This window comes from Salvelinus fontinalis, chromosome 36 (genome assembly GCF_029448725.1).
Source record: "Salvelinus fontinalis isolate EN_2023a chromosome 36, ASM2944872v1, whole genome shotgun sequence".
In the NCBI taxonomy this organism is placed as follows: Eukaryota; Metazoa; Chordata; class Actinopteri; order Salmoniformes; family Salmonidae; genus Salvelinus; species Salvelinus fontinalis.
Window position 1 is genome coordinate 17,040,712 of NC_074700.1, and position 13,998 is coordinate 17,054,709.

The following is a 13,998-nucleotide window of genomic DNA, read 5'->3' on the forward strand; positions in this document are numbered from 1 at the left end:
ATTCGGATGACAATAATTACATCTTTATTGAGACTTCTTACTGGGGTTTTTAGGTGGAAAAGTATGAGTATGACATATATTTTTCCTTTGAACAAACATATTTGTTGACTGTGTACGACTGTGGTATACAGTATAGTCATAATTTCCCCTAAGTTTACTTTGTAGCTCAGGCACAGGGAAAAGCTACAACTACACAATTCAAATTGTTTGAGGAGAATGGGAGTGTGAGACAATGTTGGCTAGGCTGTATTTTTAACACATGATATCATAGAGAGGAGAGTGTTATCTTTGTCATCTTGTACTTTCCCTCACCAGACTGAAATCCAATACATAATCTGACAGTTCCAGGGCACCACATTCCCTAAGGCCAGTCTGAATATAAATAACTTTACCTCAGTTTTTATTGAGTCATGTACTTCCCTTTTAATGTTATTATGTATTTATGGTGGACTTGAGTTATTTTTTGAATTTGTAAAAATGTTCTCAAGATTCGTTTGAGCAATTTTTAAAATCGTTGACAGAAAAGTGCCAATTGATGGTCAAATACGTACAACATCTAAAATACCCATCTTGGCCCATCTTTAGATTCATGTCTCACTCTAGCTTGGTCTTCCTCCTGGAGCTCCTGCAGCACAGCCTGCTGCAGACATAGACTGATGCCCAGAGAGAGGCCCCGCCGAGGGCCAGGAGCAGCGCCGCCACGTCCAGGCTGTGGTAGGAGTACCAGGGCAGGCTGTAGGCTTCGGTGCGCAGGTGGGACGCTCCACCGTTCCTCATCACGTACTCAATCCAGAAGGTGGCACTGGCGAGCGGGGACAGGGGCGTGTCGCGGTGCAGGCCAGAGAGCTTCTGCATGTTGTGGCGGTAGGACTTATTCTCCAGCACATCCCTTAGGGCCTCCAGAAAGTCCTCTGTGGTGAGAGTGGCGGCCTCCAGCACTCGTGCCACCCCGCGCACCTGCAGTCGCAGGACGTTGTCAAACTGGTCGAAGAGGAGCGGCAGGCCCAGCACAGGGACCCCGTGGTAGATGGCCTCATACAGGCCGTTGGTGCCTCCGTGAGCCACGAAGGCACGGGTTTTGGGGTGGCCCAGGAGGTCGTTCTGGGGGAGCCAGTCCAGTAGCAGGGTGTTGTTCCCCAGGGAAGAGGGTCTTTCTCCCAGGAACCTCCACACCACCTTGTGGGGCAGCAGGGCAAAGGCTTGGGCCACCGCCTCGGTCACCTCCTTAGGCAGGGCGGACACCAGCGTTCCCAGAGACATGACCACCACCCCGTGCTCTCCAGAGCTCTGCATGAAGGCCTCCAGGTCAGCATGAAGTGGCTCAGCTGGACGGCACTGGAAGCCCCCCACATAGACCACATTGGGCATGGTGGGCCGCGGGAACTCAAAGACAAAGTCCACCCGCATCAGCCACACGTCTGCCGAGCGCTGCATGGAGAGCAGGTCAGCACCAGGGGGGAAGTGACGTTGGAGCAGGTTGACGTAGAGTGGCAGGATGACCAGGTGCTCCTGGAGGAGGATGACCAGGTAACGCAGGAAGTTCTCTGTCCTCTGAAGGAGGTCCATATTATCGCTGAACAGGGAGTTGTACATCGGAACATAGGAGGGCAGCGTGGGGGCGACAGTCATGTGGGCCTCGCCTGCGTTGAGCCAGCGGACATTATAAACCATGGGCATGCCCAGGTATTGGGCCAGGAGCACTCCAGCAGGGAAGGCAGGGTCGGTGAGCATCAGGTCGAATCTGGACACCCTCAGTTTGGCGACGAGGACGGAGTCATCCAAGATGCTGGAGATCATGCAGAGTGCCTCGCTGTGAAACATCATCAACATGGCCGCCGTGTCCTTCTGCTGCTCCAGGAAACGGAGGACGGGTAACATCCTGCGCAGTTTCAGTGAGCGCTGCATCAGGATGGTGTAGAAGTCAGGACCCAGGTCCTCGCCCGCCGGAGGAGGAGCAGGGTTCACGGTGATAGAGGTGTAGACAGGGGAATTCTGGGGAATGTACCAGCTCTTGGCAGAGCGCAGCACGGTGAGGTTGTGACCTCTGGAGTGGAGCTCTCGGAGGATGACCTCCATGTTGAGCCAGTGGCTGCCATCCTCTGGGAAGACCAGGATTCTACCTCCCCCAATGCCGTTACTGCGGCAACCCCGAATGAAGACAAGGAGGAGGAGGAGGCAGAGGATTCGTCGAAGGACCACCGCTGTTCCACCGCACATGCCCATTACGTCATTGGAGCTGGGAACAAACAACAAGAAAATAACATGTTTGTTTACGATCTCAGGAAAATGTTCTCTCTTCTCTACGATAGTATATGTTATATTTAGAAAAAGTATACAATAGAAATTGTTTGATTTTCATGAGCAGTTTTAGCATACAGAATGCAAGGACTGAGAAAGAGATTACATGGTCTGACTATAAAGTAGCTTTATCGAGGTATTGTCTTTTCTGTACAAAATAAATTCCATAGTCGACATGTCAGCCTCTGCAATTGGCAGATGTCCAAATGTCCACTGGGTTATTATCTAAAGCTGTACATGCTGAATCCCTAGATAAAACTGTTATGAAGGAAGGGAGGGGGACATTTTCTGACATTGTGTGGAAACAGTATTCCCATGTTATGCTACTGTGAGAATGAAGCTTCAAGCCACACAGTAGATGCACGATATGATGTAATCTCAACGGAGTTGTCACCACTTCGTACCACTATGGACAGATTGGTTCCCTAAATTACATATAACTGTATGGTTTTTCAATCTGGATGAAATACAGAGATGAACTCAGTACAGTGCACCTTATCAGTCAATTTCCTCCACTCCCACGATATAGACCCTCTCCATTCACTGATGCATCAGTACTGAATCAGTACAGGCATTACAAATACTACATGCTCAGTAGACACAGATACAGTGGGGCAAAAAAGTATTTAGTCAGCCACCAATTGTGCAAGTTCTCCCACTTAAAAAGATGAGAGAGGCCTGTAATTTTCATCATAGGTACACTTCAACTATGACAGACAAAATGAGAAAAAGAAATCCAGAAAATCACATTGTAGGATTGTTAATGAATTTATTTGGAAATTATGGTGGAAAATAAGTATTTGGTCACCTACAAACAAGCAAGATTTCTGTCTCTCACAGACCAGTAACTTCTTCTTTAAGAGGCTCCTCTGTCCTCCACTCGTTACCTGTATTAATGGCACATGTTTGAACTTGTTATCAGTATAAAAGACACTTGTCCACAACCTCAAACAGTCATACTCCAAACTCCACTATGGCCAAGACTAAAGAGCTGTCAAAGGACACCAGAAACAAAATTGTAGACCTGCACTAGGCTGGGAAGACTGAATCCGCAATAGGTAAGCAGCTTGGTTTGAAGAAATCAACTGTGGTAGCAATTATTAGGAAATGGAAGACATACAAGATCACTGATAGTCTCCCTCGATCTGGGGCTCCATGCAAGATCTCACCCCGTGGGGTCAAAATGATCACAAGAACGGTGAGCAAAAATCCCAGAACCACACGGGGGGACCTAGTGAATGACCTGCAGAGAGCTGGGACCAAAGTAACAAAGCCTACCATCAGTAACACACTACGCCGCCAGGGACTCAAATCCTGCAGTGCCAGACGTGTCCCCCTGCTTAAGCCAGTACATGTCCAGGCCCGTCTGAAGTTTGCTAGAGAGCATTTGGATGATCCAGAATAAGATTGAGAATGTCATATGGTCAGATGAAACCAAAATATAACTTTTTGGTAAAAACTCAACTCGTCGTGTTTGAAAGACAAAGAATGCTGAGTTGCATCCAAAGAACACCATACCTACTGTGAAGCATGAGGGTGGAAACATCATGCTTTGGGGCTGTTTTTCTGCAAAGGGACCAGGACGACTGACCCGTGTAAAGGAAAGAATGAATGGGGCCATGTATCGTGAGATTTTGAGTGAAAACCTCCTTCCATCAGCAAGGGCATTGAAGATGAAATGTGGCTGGGTCTTTCAGCATAACAATGATCACAAACACACCGCCCGGGCAATGAAGGAGTGGCTTCGTAAGAAGCATTTCAAGGTCCTGGAGTGGCCTAGCCAGTCTCCGGATCTCAACCCCATAGAAAATCTTTGGAGGGAGTTGAAAGTCCGTGTTGCCCAGCAACAGCCCCAAAACATCACTGCTTTAGAGGAGATCTGCATGGAGGAATGGGCCAAAATACCAGCAACAGTGTGTGAAAACCTTGTGAAGACTTACAGAAAACGTTTGACCTCTGTCATTGCCAACAAAGGGTATAGAACAAAGTATTGAGATAAACTTTTGTTATTGACCAAATACTTATTTTCCACCATAATTAGCAAATAAATTCATTAAAAATCCTACAATGTGATTTTCTGGATTTTTTCTTTCTCATTTTGTCTGTCATAGTTGAAGTGTACCCATGATGAAAATTACAGGCCTCTCATTTTTAAGTGGGAGAACTTGCACAATTGGTGTCTGACTAAATACATTTTTGCCCCACTGTACTACACAGTCCACACCACAGGAGGTTGCAGGCACCTTAATTGCTGAGGGTGGGCTTGTGGTAATGGCTGGAGCGGAATAGGCAGAATGGTATCCAATACATCAATATTCCATTCCATTCACTCCGTTCCAGCCATTATTATGAGCCATCCTCCCCTCAGCAGCCTCTACTGGTCCACACACCCTTTAGCTTTGGCCATTTAGCTAGATCTGGGTTGCATTAATTAGGGCATACACTGCAGCAAAACGTTTTGCAAAGGAAAACGAAAACAAGCGTTTCTAATTGAGCAAGTCCAGATAGTACCTCCTTGTTTGAGGCTGTTTTGTTGCATTTGGTGCCTAATGAAAAGGACATTGGTGCAATGGCATCACATCTCAGGGGCTGAAACCCTAGATCAGGGATGTCAAACTCATTCCACGGAGGGCCTAGTGTCTGCAGGTGTTTGGTTTTTCCTTTCAATAAAGCCCTAGACAACCAGGTGTGGGGAGTTCCTAACTAATTAGTGATGTTAATTCATCAATCAAGTACAAGGGAGGAGCGAAAACCCGCAGACACTCGGCCCTCCGTGGAATGAGTTTGACACCTGTGCCCTAGATAGAGCCTGACTCTACACTGTGCTCCCATCAGGATCTGCAGAACCCGTCCTGTCTGGACGGGTGCAGCAGACACTGGACATGGGTGACCTGACCTGGAATGTTTATTACAGAGATGTGCAATCAAGGTGTAACGTTCCTGACCTGTTTTATGTTGTTTATGTATGTGTATATGGTCAGGGCGTGAGTTTTGGGTGGGCAGTCTATGTTTTCTGTTTCTATGTTGGTTTTGGGTTGCCTGGTATGGCTCTTAATTAGAGGCAGGTGTTTTGCGTTTTCCTCTAATTGAGAGTCATATTTAGGTAGGGTGTTCTCACTGTTTGTTTGTGGGTGATTGTCTCCTGTGTTGTCTATGTATGTACCATACGGGACTGTTTGGCTGTTCGTTCGTTTTGATGTAGTCTGTTCCTGTCCGTGAGTTTTACGTTTTAGTTATGTAAGTTCATGTTCAGGTTTTCGTCTATGTCGTTTTCTTGTTTTGTAATTTTATAAGTGTTTTGTTTTCGTGTTGCCGTCGTTTCAAATAAAGAGATGGCTTATTTCCCTAATGCTGCGTATTGGTCCACTGATCCTTCTCTCCTCTCCTCATCTGAGGAAGAGGAGGACAACAGCCCTTACACAAGGTTATTCAGGGTAGGCAGTGGTTCCCTTGTGATAATCTAATGATTATGATTCTGGGGATTTTATGCAAAAAATCTAAACATTTGCTAAACCTGCAACAAAACTTCAGGAAAGGCCCCAAGGTATTCATGCCTTTCTTTCCATTCATTCAAATCCTTGACACACACAGCCATTCCTGACTCCAGTCACTGCCTTGCATGCTTTTGCTTAAACATGTTGTGTGGGTATTGACTGGGCTGTGCATATTTGGGAGTGTCTACATATTTTGGCGCTCGCATCCCTTGAATTGAACAAAGTTAGCTACAGTTGAAGTCGGAAGTTTACATACACTTAGGTTGGAGTCATTAAAACACATTTTTCAACCACTCCACACATTTCTTGTTAACAAACTATAGTTTTGGCAAGATGGTTGGGACATCTACTTTGTGCATGACAAGTAATTTTTCCAAAAATTGTTTACAGACAGATTATTTCACTTAATTCACTGTATTGCAATTCCAGTGGGTCAGAGGTTTACATACACTAAGTTGACTGTGCCTTTAAACAACTTGGACAATTTCAGGAAATGATGTCATGGCTTTAGAAGTTTCTGATAGGCTAATTGACACCATTTGAGTCAGTTGGAGGTGTACCTGTGGATGTATTTCAAGGCCTACCTTCAAACTCAGTGCCTCTTGACATCATGGGAAAATCAGCAAAGACCTCAGAAAAAAAATGTAGACCTCCACAAGTCTGGTTCATCCTTGGGAGCAATTTCCAAATGCCTGAAGGTACCACGTTCATCTGTACAAACAAATGTACGCAAGTATAAACACCATGGGACCACGCAGCCGTCATACCGCTCAGAAAGGAGACGCAATCTGTCTCCTAGAGATGAATGTACTTTGGTGCGAAAGTGCAAATCAATCCCAGAACAATAGCAAAGGACCTTGTAAAGATGTTGGAGGAAACAGGTACAACGTTTTTATATTGTGATTATTATTATTTGACCATGCTGGTCATTTATGAACATTTGTACATCTTGGCCATGTTCTGTTATAATCTCCACCCGGCACAACCAGAAGAGGACTGGCCAGCCCTCATTGCCTGGTTCCTCTCTAGGTTTCTTCCTAGGTTTTGGCCTTTCTAGGGAGTTTTTCCTAGCCACCGTGCTTCTACACCTGCATTGCTTGCTGTTTGGTGTTTTAGGCTGGGTTTCTGTACAGCACTTTGATATATCAGCTGATGTAAGAAGAGCTATATAAATGAATTTGATTTGATTTCCAAAGTTGTGGCGAAATGGCTTAAGAGACAAAAGGAAAATGGGGTGCCCCTCTCTCGCGCGCAGGAAATATTCAGAGGACACCTGACTACTTTTGAAAAAACTCGCTCATTTTTCAAAATAAAAGCCTGAAACTATGTCTAAAGCCTGGTCACAGCCTGAGGAAGCCATTGGAAAAGGAATCTGGTTGATACCCCTTTAAATGGAGGTTAGACGGGCCAGGGAACACAGATTAAAAAAAAGAAATATCCCTTCCGGGTTACATTGTCTCAGGTTTTTGCTTGCAGAATAAGTATTGTTATACTCAGACAATATTTTGACAGTTTTGGAAACTTTGGAGTGTTTTCTATCCTAATCTGTAAATTATATGCATATTCTACGATCTGGGCCAGAGAAAATGGCCGTTTACGTTGGGGACGTTATTTAAAAAAATATATATATATTCTGACCCCTAGCTCTAAGAAGTTAAGGACAACAAAGTAAATGTATTGGAGTGGCCATCACAAAGCCCTGACCTCAATCCTATAGAAAAGTTGCGGACAGAACTGAAAAAGTATGTGCGAGCAAGGAGTCCTACAATCCCGACTCAGTTACACCAGCTCTGTCAGGAGGAATGGGCCAAAATTCACCCAACTTATTGTGGGAAGCTTGTGGAAGGCTACCTGAAACGTTTGACCCAAGTTAAACAATTTAAAGGCAATGCTACCAAATGCTAATTGAGTGTATGTAAACTTCTGACCCACTGGGAATGTGATGAAAGAAATAAAAGCTGAAAGAAATAATTCTCTCTACTATTCTTCTGACATTTCACATTCTTAAAACAAAGTGGTGATCCTAACTGTCTTAAGACAGGGAATTTTTACTTGGATTAAATGTCAGGAATTGTGAAAGCCAAATACATATAAACTTAGATAACGTGTATGTAAACTTCCGACTTCAACTGTAGCTAGCAGAAACAACCTGACAAACGGATGCCTCAAATCATTTTCAACGTTGGAATCATCATGTAATGTGCCTTTTGCAGGGTTCGAAGAGTGGAACATCAAATATAATGAAAGTTAAGACCAGACAGAGGCAGCATACAACACGTAGCTTATTCCATGACAGTCAAGGCAACCACCATCTCCCTCATTGCTAGCTGTCGGGCAGACGAACAGTGAGTACTGCACTGTAGACTTGTTTGAAATACCATAACAAATTCACAGTTTTTACCCTGACTTTTAGACATCTTGGGCATGTACTTTTGCTTTGTATATACAGTGGGAATGGGACTTCTCCAGCCACTTTATGGGTGCCTGAGCCTTGGCTTCTACAAAATGGATGTGACTAACTGCAGTACACCCATTCTTCCCTGCTGTGTGCATGCAGAATAAAATAATGGACATTTGCTTCTGTTGTCACTGAGAGGGAAGGACTGACGAATGGACTTCATTTAAAGGTAAAGGTAGACGTAAATCCATGTTCCTTTGCAATTTGTGGATTATGCTTCTGTTGAATCATGAGAATAGACAACATCCCTTTGAATGCATTTGATTTATCAAGCTAGAATTTCATTTTAATGGGACAGTTTTTTGACGCTTTGACCTGCATTTTTTAATGATTTAAACATTTTGACATGGAATATTTGTTCAAACCTTATTTATGATATAAAGTCCACTTAAAAAGTATTCATTTAGGTCTACCCTTCACTTTTTCCACATTTTGTTACGTTACAGCCTTGTTCTAAAATTGATTAAATAGATAAAAAATCCTCATCAATCTACACACAATACCCAATGACAAAGCAAAAAGAGGTTTTTAGAAATGTTTAAAAAAAGATGTATAAAAAAATACATTATTTACATAAATATTCAGAACCTTTGCTATGAGACTCGAAATTGAGCTCAGGTGCATCCTGTTTCCATTTATCATCCTTGAGATATTTTTACAACTTGATTGGATTCCACCTGTGGTAAATTCAATTGATTGGACATGATTTGAAAGGCACACACCTGTCTATATAAGGTCCCAAAGTTGACAGTGCATGTCAGAGCAAAAACCAAGCCATGAGGTCAAAGGAATTGTCCGGTTACCAAAAATGTCTGCAGCATTGAAGGTCCCCAAGAACACAGTGGCCTCCATCATTCATAAATGGAAGAAGTTTGGAACCACCAAGACTCTTCCTAGAGTGGGCCGCCCGGCCAAACTGAGCAATTGGAGGAGAAGGGCCTTGGTCAGGGAGGTGACAAAGAACCCGATTGTCACTCTGACAGAGCTCTAGAGTTCCTTTGTGGAGATGGGAGAACCTTCCAGAAGGACAGCCATCTCTGCAGCACTCCACCAATCAGGCCTTTGAGGTAGAGTGGCCAGACGGAAGCCACTCCTCAGTAAAATGAACATGGCAGCCCGCTTAGAGATTGCAAAAAGGCACCTAAAGGACTCTCAGACCATGAGAAACAAGATTCTTTGCGCTGATGAAAACAAGATTGAACTCTTTGGCCTGAATTCTAAGCGTCACATCTGGAGGAAACCTGGCACCATCCCTACGGTTAAGCATGGTGGTGGTAGCATCATGCTGTGGGGATGTTTTTCAGTGGCAGGGGGAGACTAGTCAGGATCGAGGGAAATATGAATGGAGCAAAGTACAGAGAGATCCTTGATAACTTGCTCCAGAGCGCTCAGGACCTCAGGCTGGGGCAAAGGTTCACCTTCCAACAGGACAACGACCCTAAGCAGACAGCCAAGACAATGCAGGAGTGGCTTTGGGACAAGTCTCTAAATGTCCTTGAGAGGCCCAGTCAGAGCCAGGACTTGAACCCGATCGAACATCTCTGGAGAGACCTGAAAATAGCTGTGCAGTGACGTTCCCGAACCAACCTGACAGAGCTTGAGAGGATCTGCAGAGAAGAATGGGAGAAACTACCCAAATACAGGTGTGCCAAGCTTGTAGTGTCATACCTAAGAAGACTCGAGGCTGTAATCGCTGCCAAATGTGCTTCAATAAAGTACTGAGTAAAGGGTCTGAATACTTATGTAAATTTAATATGTAAGTTTTTAATTTTAAATACATTTGCAAAAATGTCTAGAAACTAGTTTTTGATTTGTCATTATTGTCATTATATTGTGTGTAGATTGAGGTGCAAAAAAATATTGAATCAATTTTAGAATAAGGCTGTAACATAACAAAAATGTGGAAAAAGTGAAGGGGTCTGAATACTTTCCGAATGCACTGTAAGAGTTTAAGCATATTTCAATTAGTACAATTATTGTGTGTTTGCTTGCGCCGCACATTGGAATAATTGTAAATCAGTTGTGAAATGCTATGGAGTTTGCATTGTGAATTCTTCAGATGAAATGTGTCTATAAATTGGTCTTTTAGTGCCACCTATCAGTTGTAACTGTTGATGATACATTGGTCTATGACTGAGCTGAGTTGAGCAGTGTGTCAGAGGCCTTCAGAGGCTATTGCTTGAGTATCTTGGCAATACATTGGTATTTACATTTGGTGAGAATTGTTTGTCAATATCAGTTAATAATAGCCTATGTAACTCTGGTTGTTGAAGTTGTATGGTGAACTTTGTTTATTTGTGAGTAAATCTGGCTTTGATAATAGCCAGTGCTTACCCAGCTACTGACCTCACCACAGGTCATTGGTTAATCATGTTTATCTGCTGCCCGTCCCTGCTGCAAGACATCACAGTTAGACTATAGAACACCATGTACTCAACCCAGTATCACAGATTATTGTGAAATAGACACAAATTGCTTATTGGAAATTCGTGACAGGCACATGAAAAAGTATATGTTTTGTGTAGTACATGATTTTGTATACATTGCACAGATAAAGACATTAGGTTACTTATGACAGAAAAGATGGCTGTATAATGTGAACGTATAGCAACCCAAGGGTTGTGTGTTTGAATCTCATCGCGGAAAACTTTGGCATTTTAGCTAATTATCAACTTTGCATTTACTTAGCATGTTAGCTAACCCTTCCCATAACCCTAACCTTAACCCTTTAACCTAACTCCTAACCTTAACCCTTTAACTACTTAGCCGGCAGGTTACCTCACTTTAACCCCTAGCCTAGCTAACGTTAACCCCCTAGCTTTCCTAGCTAACATTAGACACCTAGCTAGCCTAGCTAACGTTAGCCACAACAAATTGAAATTTGTGTAATGTACACAAATGCATTATGAAGAAAGAAAATTGTGTAATGTTGGGATGAAAATTGTCTAATACACACGAAAAGGGGACTTTTTCATGTGCCTGTCACGAATTTAAAATAAGTAATTTGTGTCTATTTCACATTAAGCTGTTGATAGTCTGATGTACTGGAGGTTTCTGAACTAGAATCCATCAGCATCAACTGGCTCCACTCTCACAGTATTCTGTGCATCATTTAGAAATTATTCCCCTCAATTCAGTATATTACTTTGGATGATTATTATGGTTATGTGTGGTTATTTCATTATCTCTAAAAGTCATGGAGCGTCCAGCCTTTTCTCATATTTTATGCTAATATCCAGTTTAAAAATGTACATCTTTCCGTAAAGCAAAATGCATGCATGTTGGTTTCTTATTCAAATATTTTTTACTACAACAATATATGGTAACTATGTAATGTTTTTGCCTAACAAGGCAATAGAAACTATGGTAATCCAAACTTACAAAACATATAGTGAGATACAATACATAGAGCGATACAATACATCTATCTCCTACCTCTTCAAGTGCACTCTCATCATATCACTGTAGCAGCAGTGTGCACGGATAGCCAGTCTCACTTTCACTGAGAAGCGCAGTTAGTGTTTAGTGAAAGACATGATAAACTCCCTGTGACCTGTAACACAAAGACTGTCCGTGTCCCTTGTCCTCTTCCTCGTCGCTAGTTAATACACGAGATCCCAGATGGACTGTTTTTTATAATCAAGCATCACACCAACAAACAACCAACTAACTCCTCCTCTGAGTTAGATAAGGAAGATGAGGGAGGAATACCGTGTTCGAACATCCTGGGGGACAGTTTGTATTCTAAGCAGCCGGGTAAAGAACATTGAGCTCCTCACCCCCCACGGTGGAAGGGATTTGTAGGGTTGCCCATTTAATAAGAATCAACTTTGAGTGTTTTGTTTATTTCACATGGAAGCCATTAGAAAGCTTTTTATGGTTTTAACTGTTTCACTGAGAACCGTTGTAGACCATAAAGATGTTTAATTTATGCAGTTACTATATCTGTAGGCCTACTGGTACCTCAAACATATGTGTACGCTGATTGAGGAAATGCAGTATGAAAGAAATTGAATTCCCAATTAATATTCTGTTACTATTTTACTAGATTCATTCATTTTAGCATACTATATCACAATTTAGCAAGTCATAATTGAAGATCAAATTGTATGGAGGGGTATTTACAGAGGTCGTTGAACTATCACTGCTAATGTCTGAGTCAGCCATCACGGTTATCCATTTCACGTTCAATAAAGTGCAAAGTTGTAAAAATATTGTCAAGTCAAATTTGTGTCTTATTACTCACAGCTCTATTTCATCATCTATACACAGCAATGACTTAAATATCTAACGAACAATGCCGTTTCAAAGTTAAATGTCTGACTGGCAAGATGTCTAAGATATTGCATACACAAATACCCTTTTCACTCTACTGAGCCAAGCTGAGCCAAGCCAAGCTGCACTGTAGGCCTACTTGCCAGGTTACGCGTCCACCATACTATAGTTACTGGAAAGGACAATGTGAAAAGAAAACATCCGAGCCAGCACAGTAGGGTTCAGTTTAGCATGATAGCAAACGTTAACACAGAGCAAAGAACAACATGGTTAAAGGTGACACAGGGTGTTGATCTAAATGGACCTTGACCAACTATGCGCACAGCAGACTGTGCGCACAGCAACAAGGACACTCCAGCCACTGACAGAAGAGCGAAACAGTACCTACATGACGCCAAAATCTATGTGGAATCTCTCTAATTACTTTGTTCAACCCAACATCACATAGGTGAGACTTTCAGGTCAATTCTCTATACGAAAGAAATGTCAAAATGTACAAAACATGACATAGACTGACCAGGTGAATCCAGGTGAAAGCTTTGATCCCGTATTGATGTCATCTGTTAAATCCACTTCAATCATTGTAGATGAAGGGGAGGAGGCAGGTTAAAGGAGGCGTTTTAAGCCCTGAGACTATTGATACATGGAGTGTGTACTGTATGTGTGCCATTAAGAGAGTGAATTGCCAAGGTAAAAAATATTGTATTGTCTTTGAACCAGTGGAGGCTCCTCAGAGGAGGAAGGGGATGACCATCCTCCTCAGTGAAGTTTATGAAAATAAAATAGTAAAACATTGAAAAAGTTCTCCTTTCTAGATAAAACTACACTAAATATATTCACGTCACTAAATAATTCATTAAAACAGCCAGAGGACAGCTAGCTTCCGTCCTCCTCTGGGTACATTGACTTCAATACAAAACCTAGAAGGCTCATGGTTCTCACCCCCCTCCATATGACAACTTCCGGAGACATCCTACAACCTAACAGAGCTCTTGCAGCATGAACTGACATCTTGTCCACCAAGTCAAAGGATCAGAGAATGAATCTAGTACTGAAAGCATAAGCTACAGCTAGCTAGCACTGCAGTGCATGACATGTGGTGAGTAGTTGACTTAAAGGGAGAGAAAGACAATGGTTTAACAGTTTTGAACAAATTCATTTATTCAAATGTATTCACTTTCACTTAACATGTACTTAGCTAGCAAATGCAGCTAGCTAGCTATTTTAGGCTACTCAAAAACCCGGCTCAAACAGAGGGATGCCCTGTTAGCTAGCTGGCTATGACTATCCAACACAACACTGGAACTCTTCCAAGTCAAGATAAGCTTTTGGTTTGACAAATTTATTGCCACCGGGGCCTGCCGGTGTAACTGCTAAACTGCATACTGAACTGCTTACTGACTGTACACTAATGTTACTAGGTGATTGTAGTGGGTTTACTAACGTGTAAGTTCTATTAGATATGTTTACTAT

At 42.7% G+C, this 13,998-nt stretch overlaps 1 protein-coding gene across 3 annotated transcripts; it reads right to left on the reverse strand.

The window, feature by feature from the left end:
- Nucleotides 1–7: 7 nt before the first annotated feature.
- On the reverse strand, nt 8–13,137 carry ugt5g1 (UDP glucuronosyltransferase 5 family, polypeptide G1). 3 transcript variants are annotated; one of them, XM_055900912.1, is made up of 3 exons: nt 11,686–11,967; nt 6,377–6,503; nt 8–2,236 (listed from the first exon to the last, which is right to left on the reverse strand). In XM_055900912.1, the coding sequence occupies exon 3, from the start codon at nt 2,221–2,223 to the stop codon at nt 595–597; it is 1,629 nt and encodes a 542-aa protein (XP_055756887.1). In that variant the 5' UTR covers nt 2,224–2,236; nt 6,377–6,503; nt 11,686–11,967; the 3' UTR covers nt 8–594. The 3 variants fall into 3 exon arrangements, with proteins under 3 accessions (XP_055756887.1, XP_055756885.1, XP_055756886.1); XM_055900910.1 differs by lacking the exons at nt 6,377–6,503; nt 11,686–11,967 and adding an exon at nt 13,043–13,137; XM_055900911.1 differs by lacking the exon at nt 6,377–6,503 and having other exon boundaries at nt 11,686–11,966.
- Nucleotides 13,138–13,998: the final 861 nt, after the last annotated feature.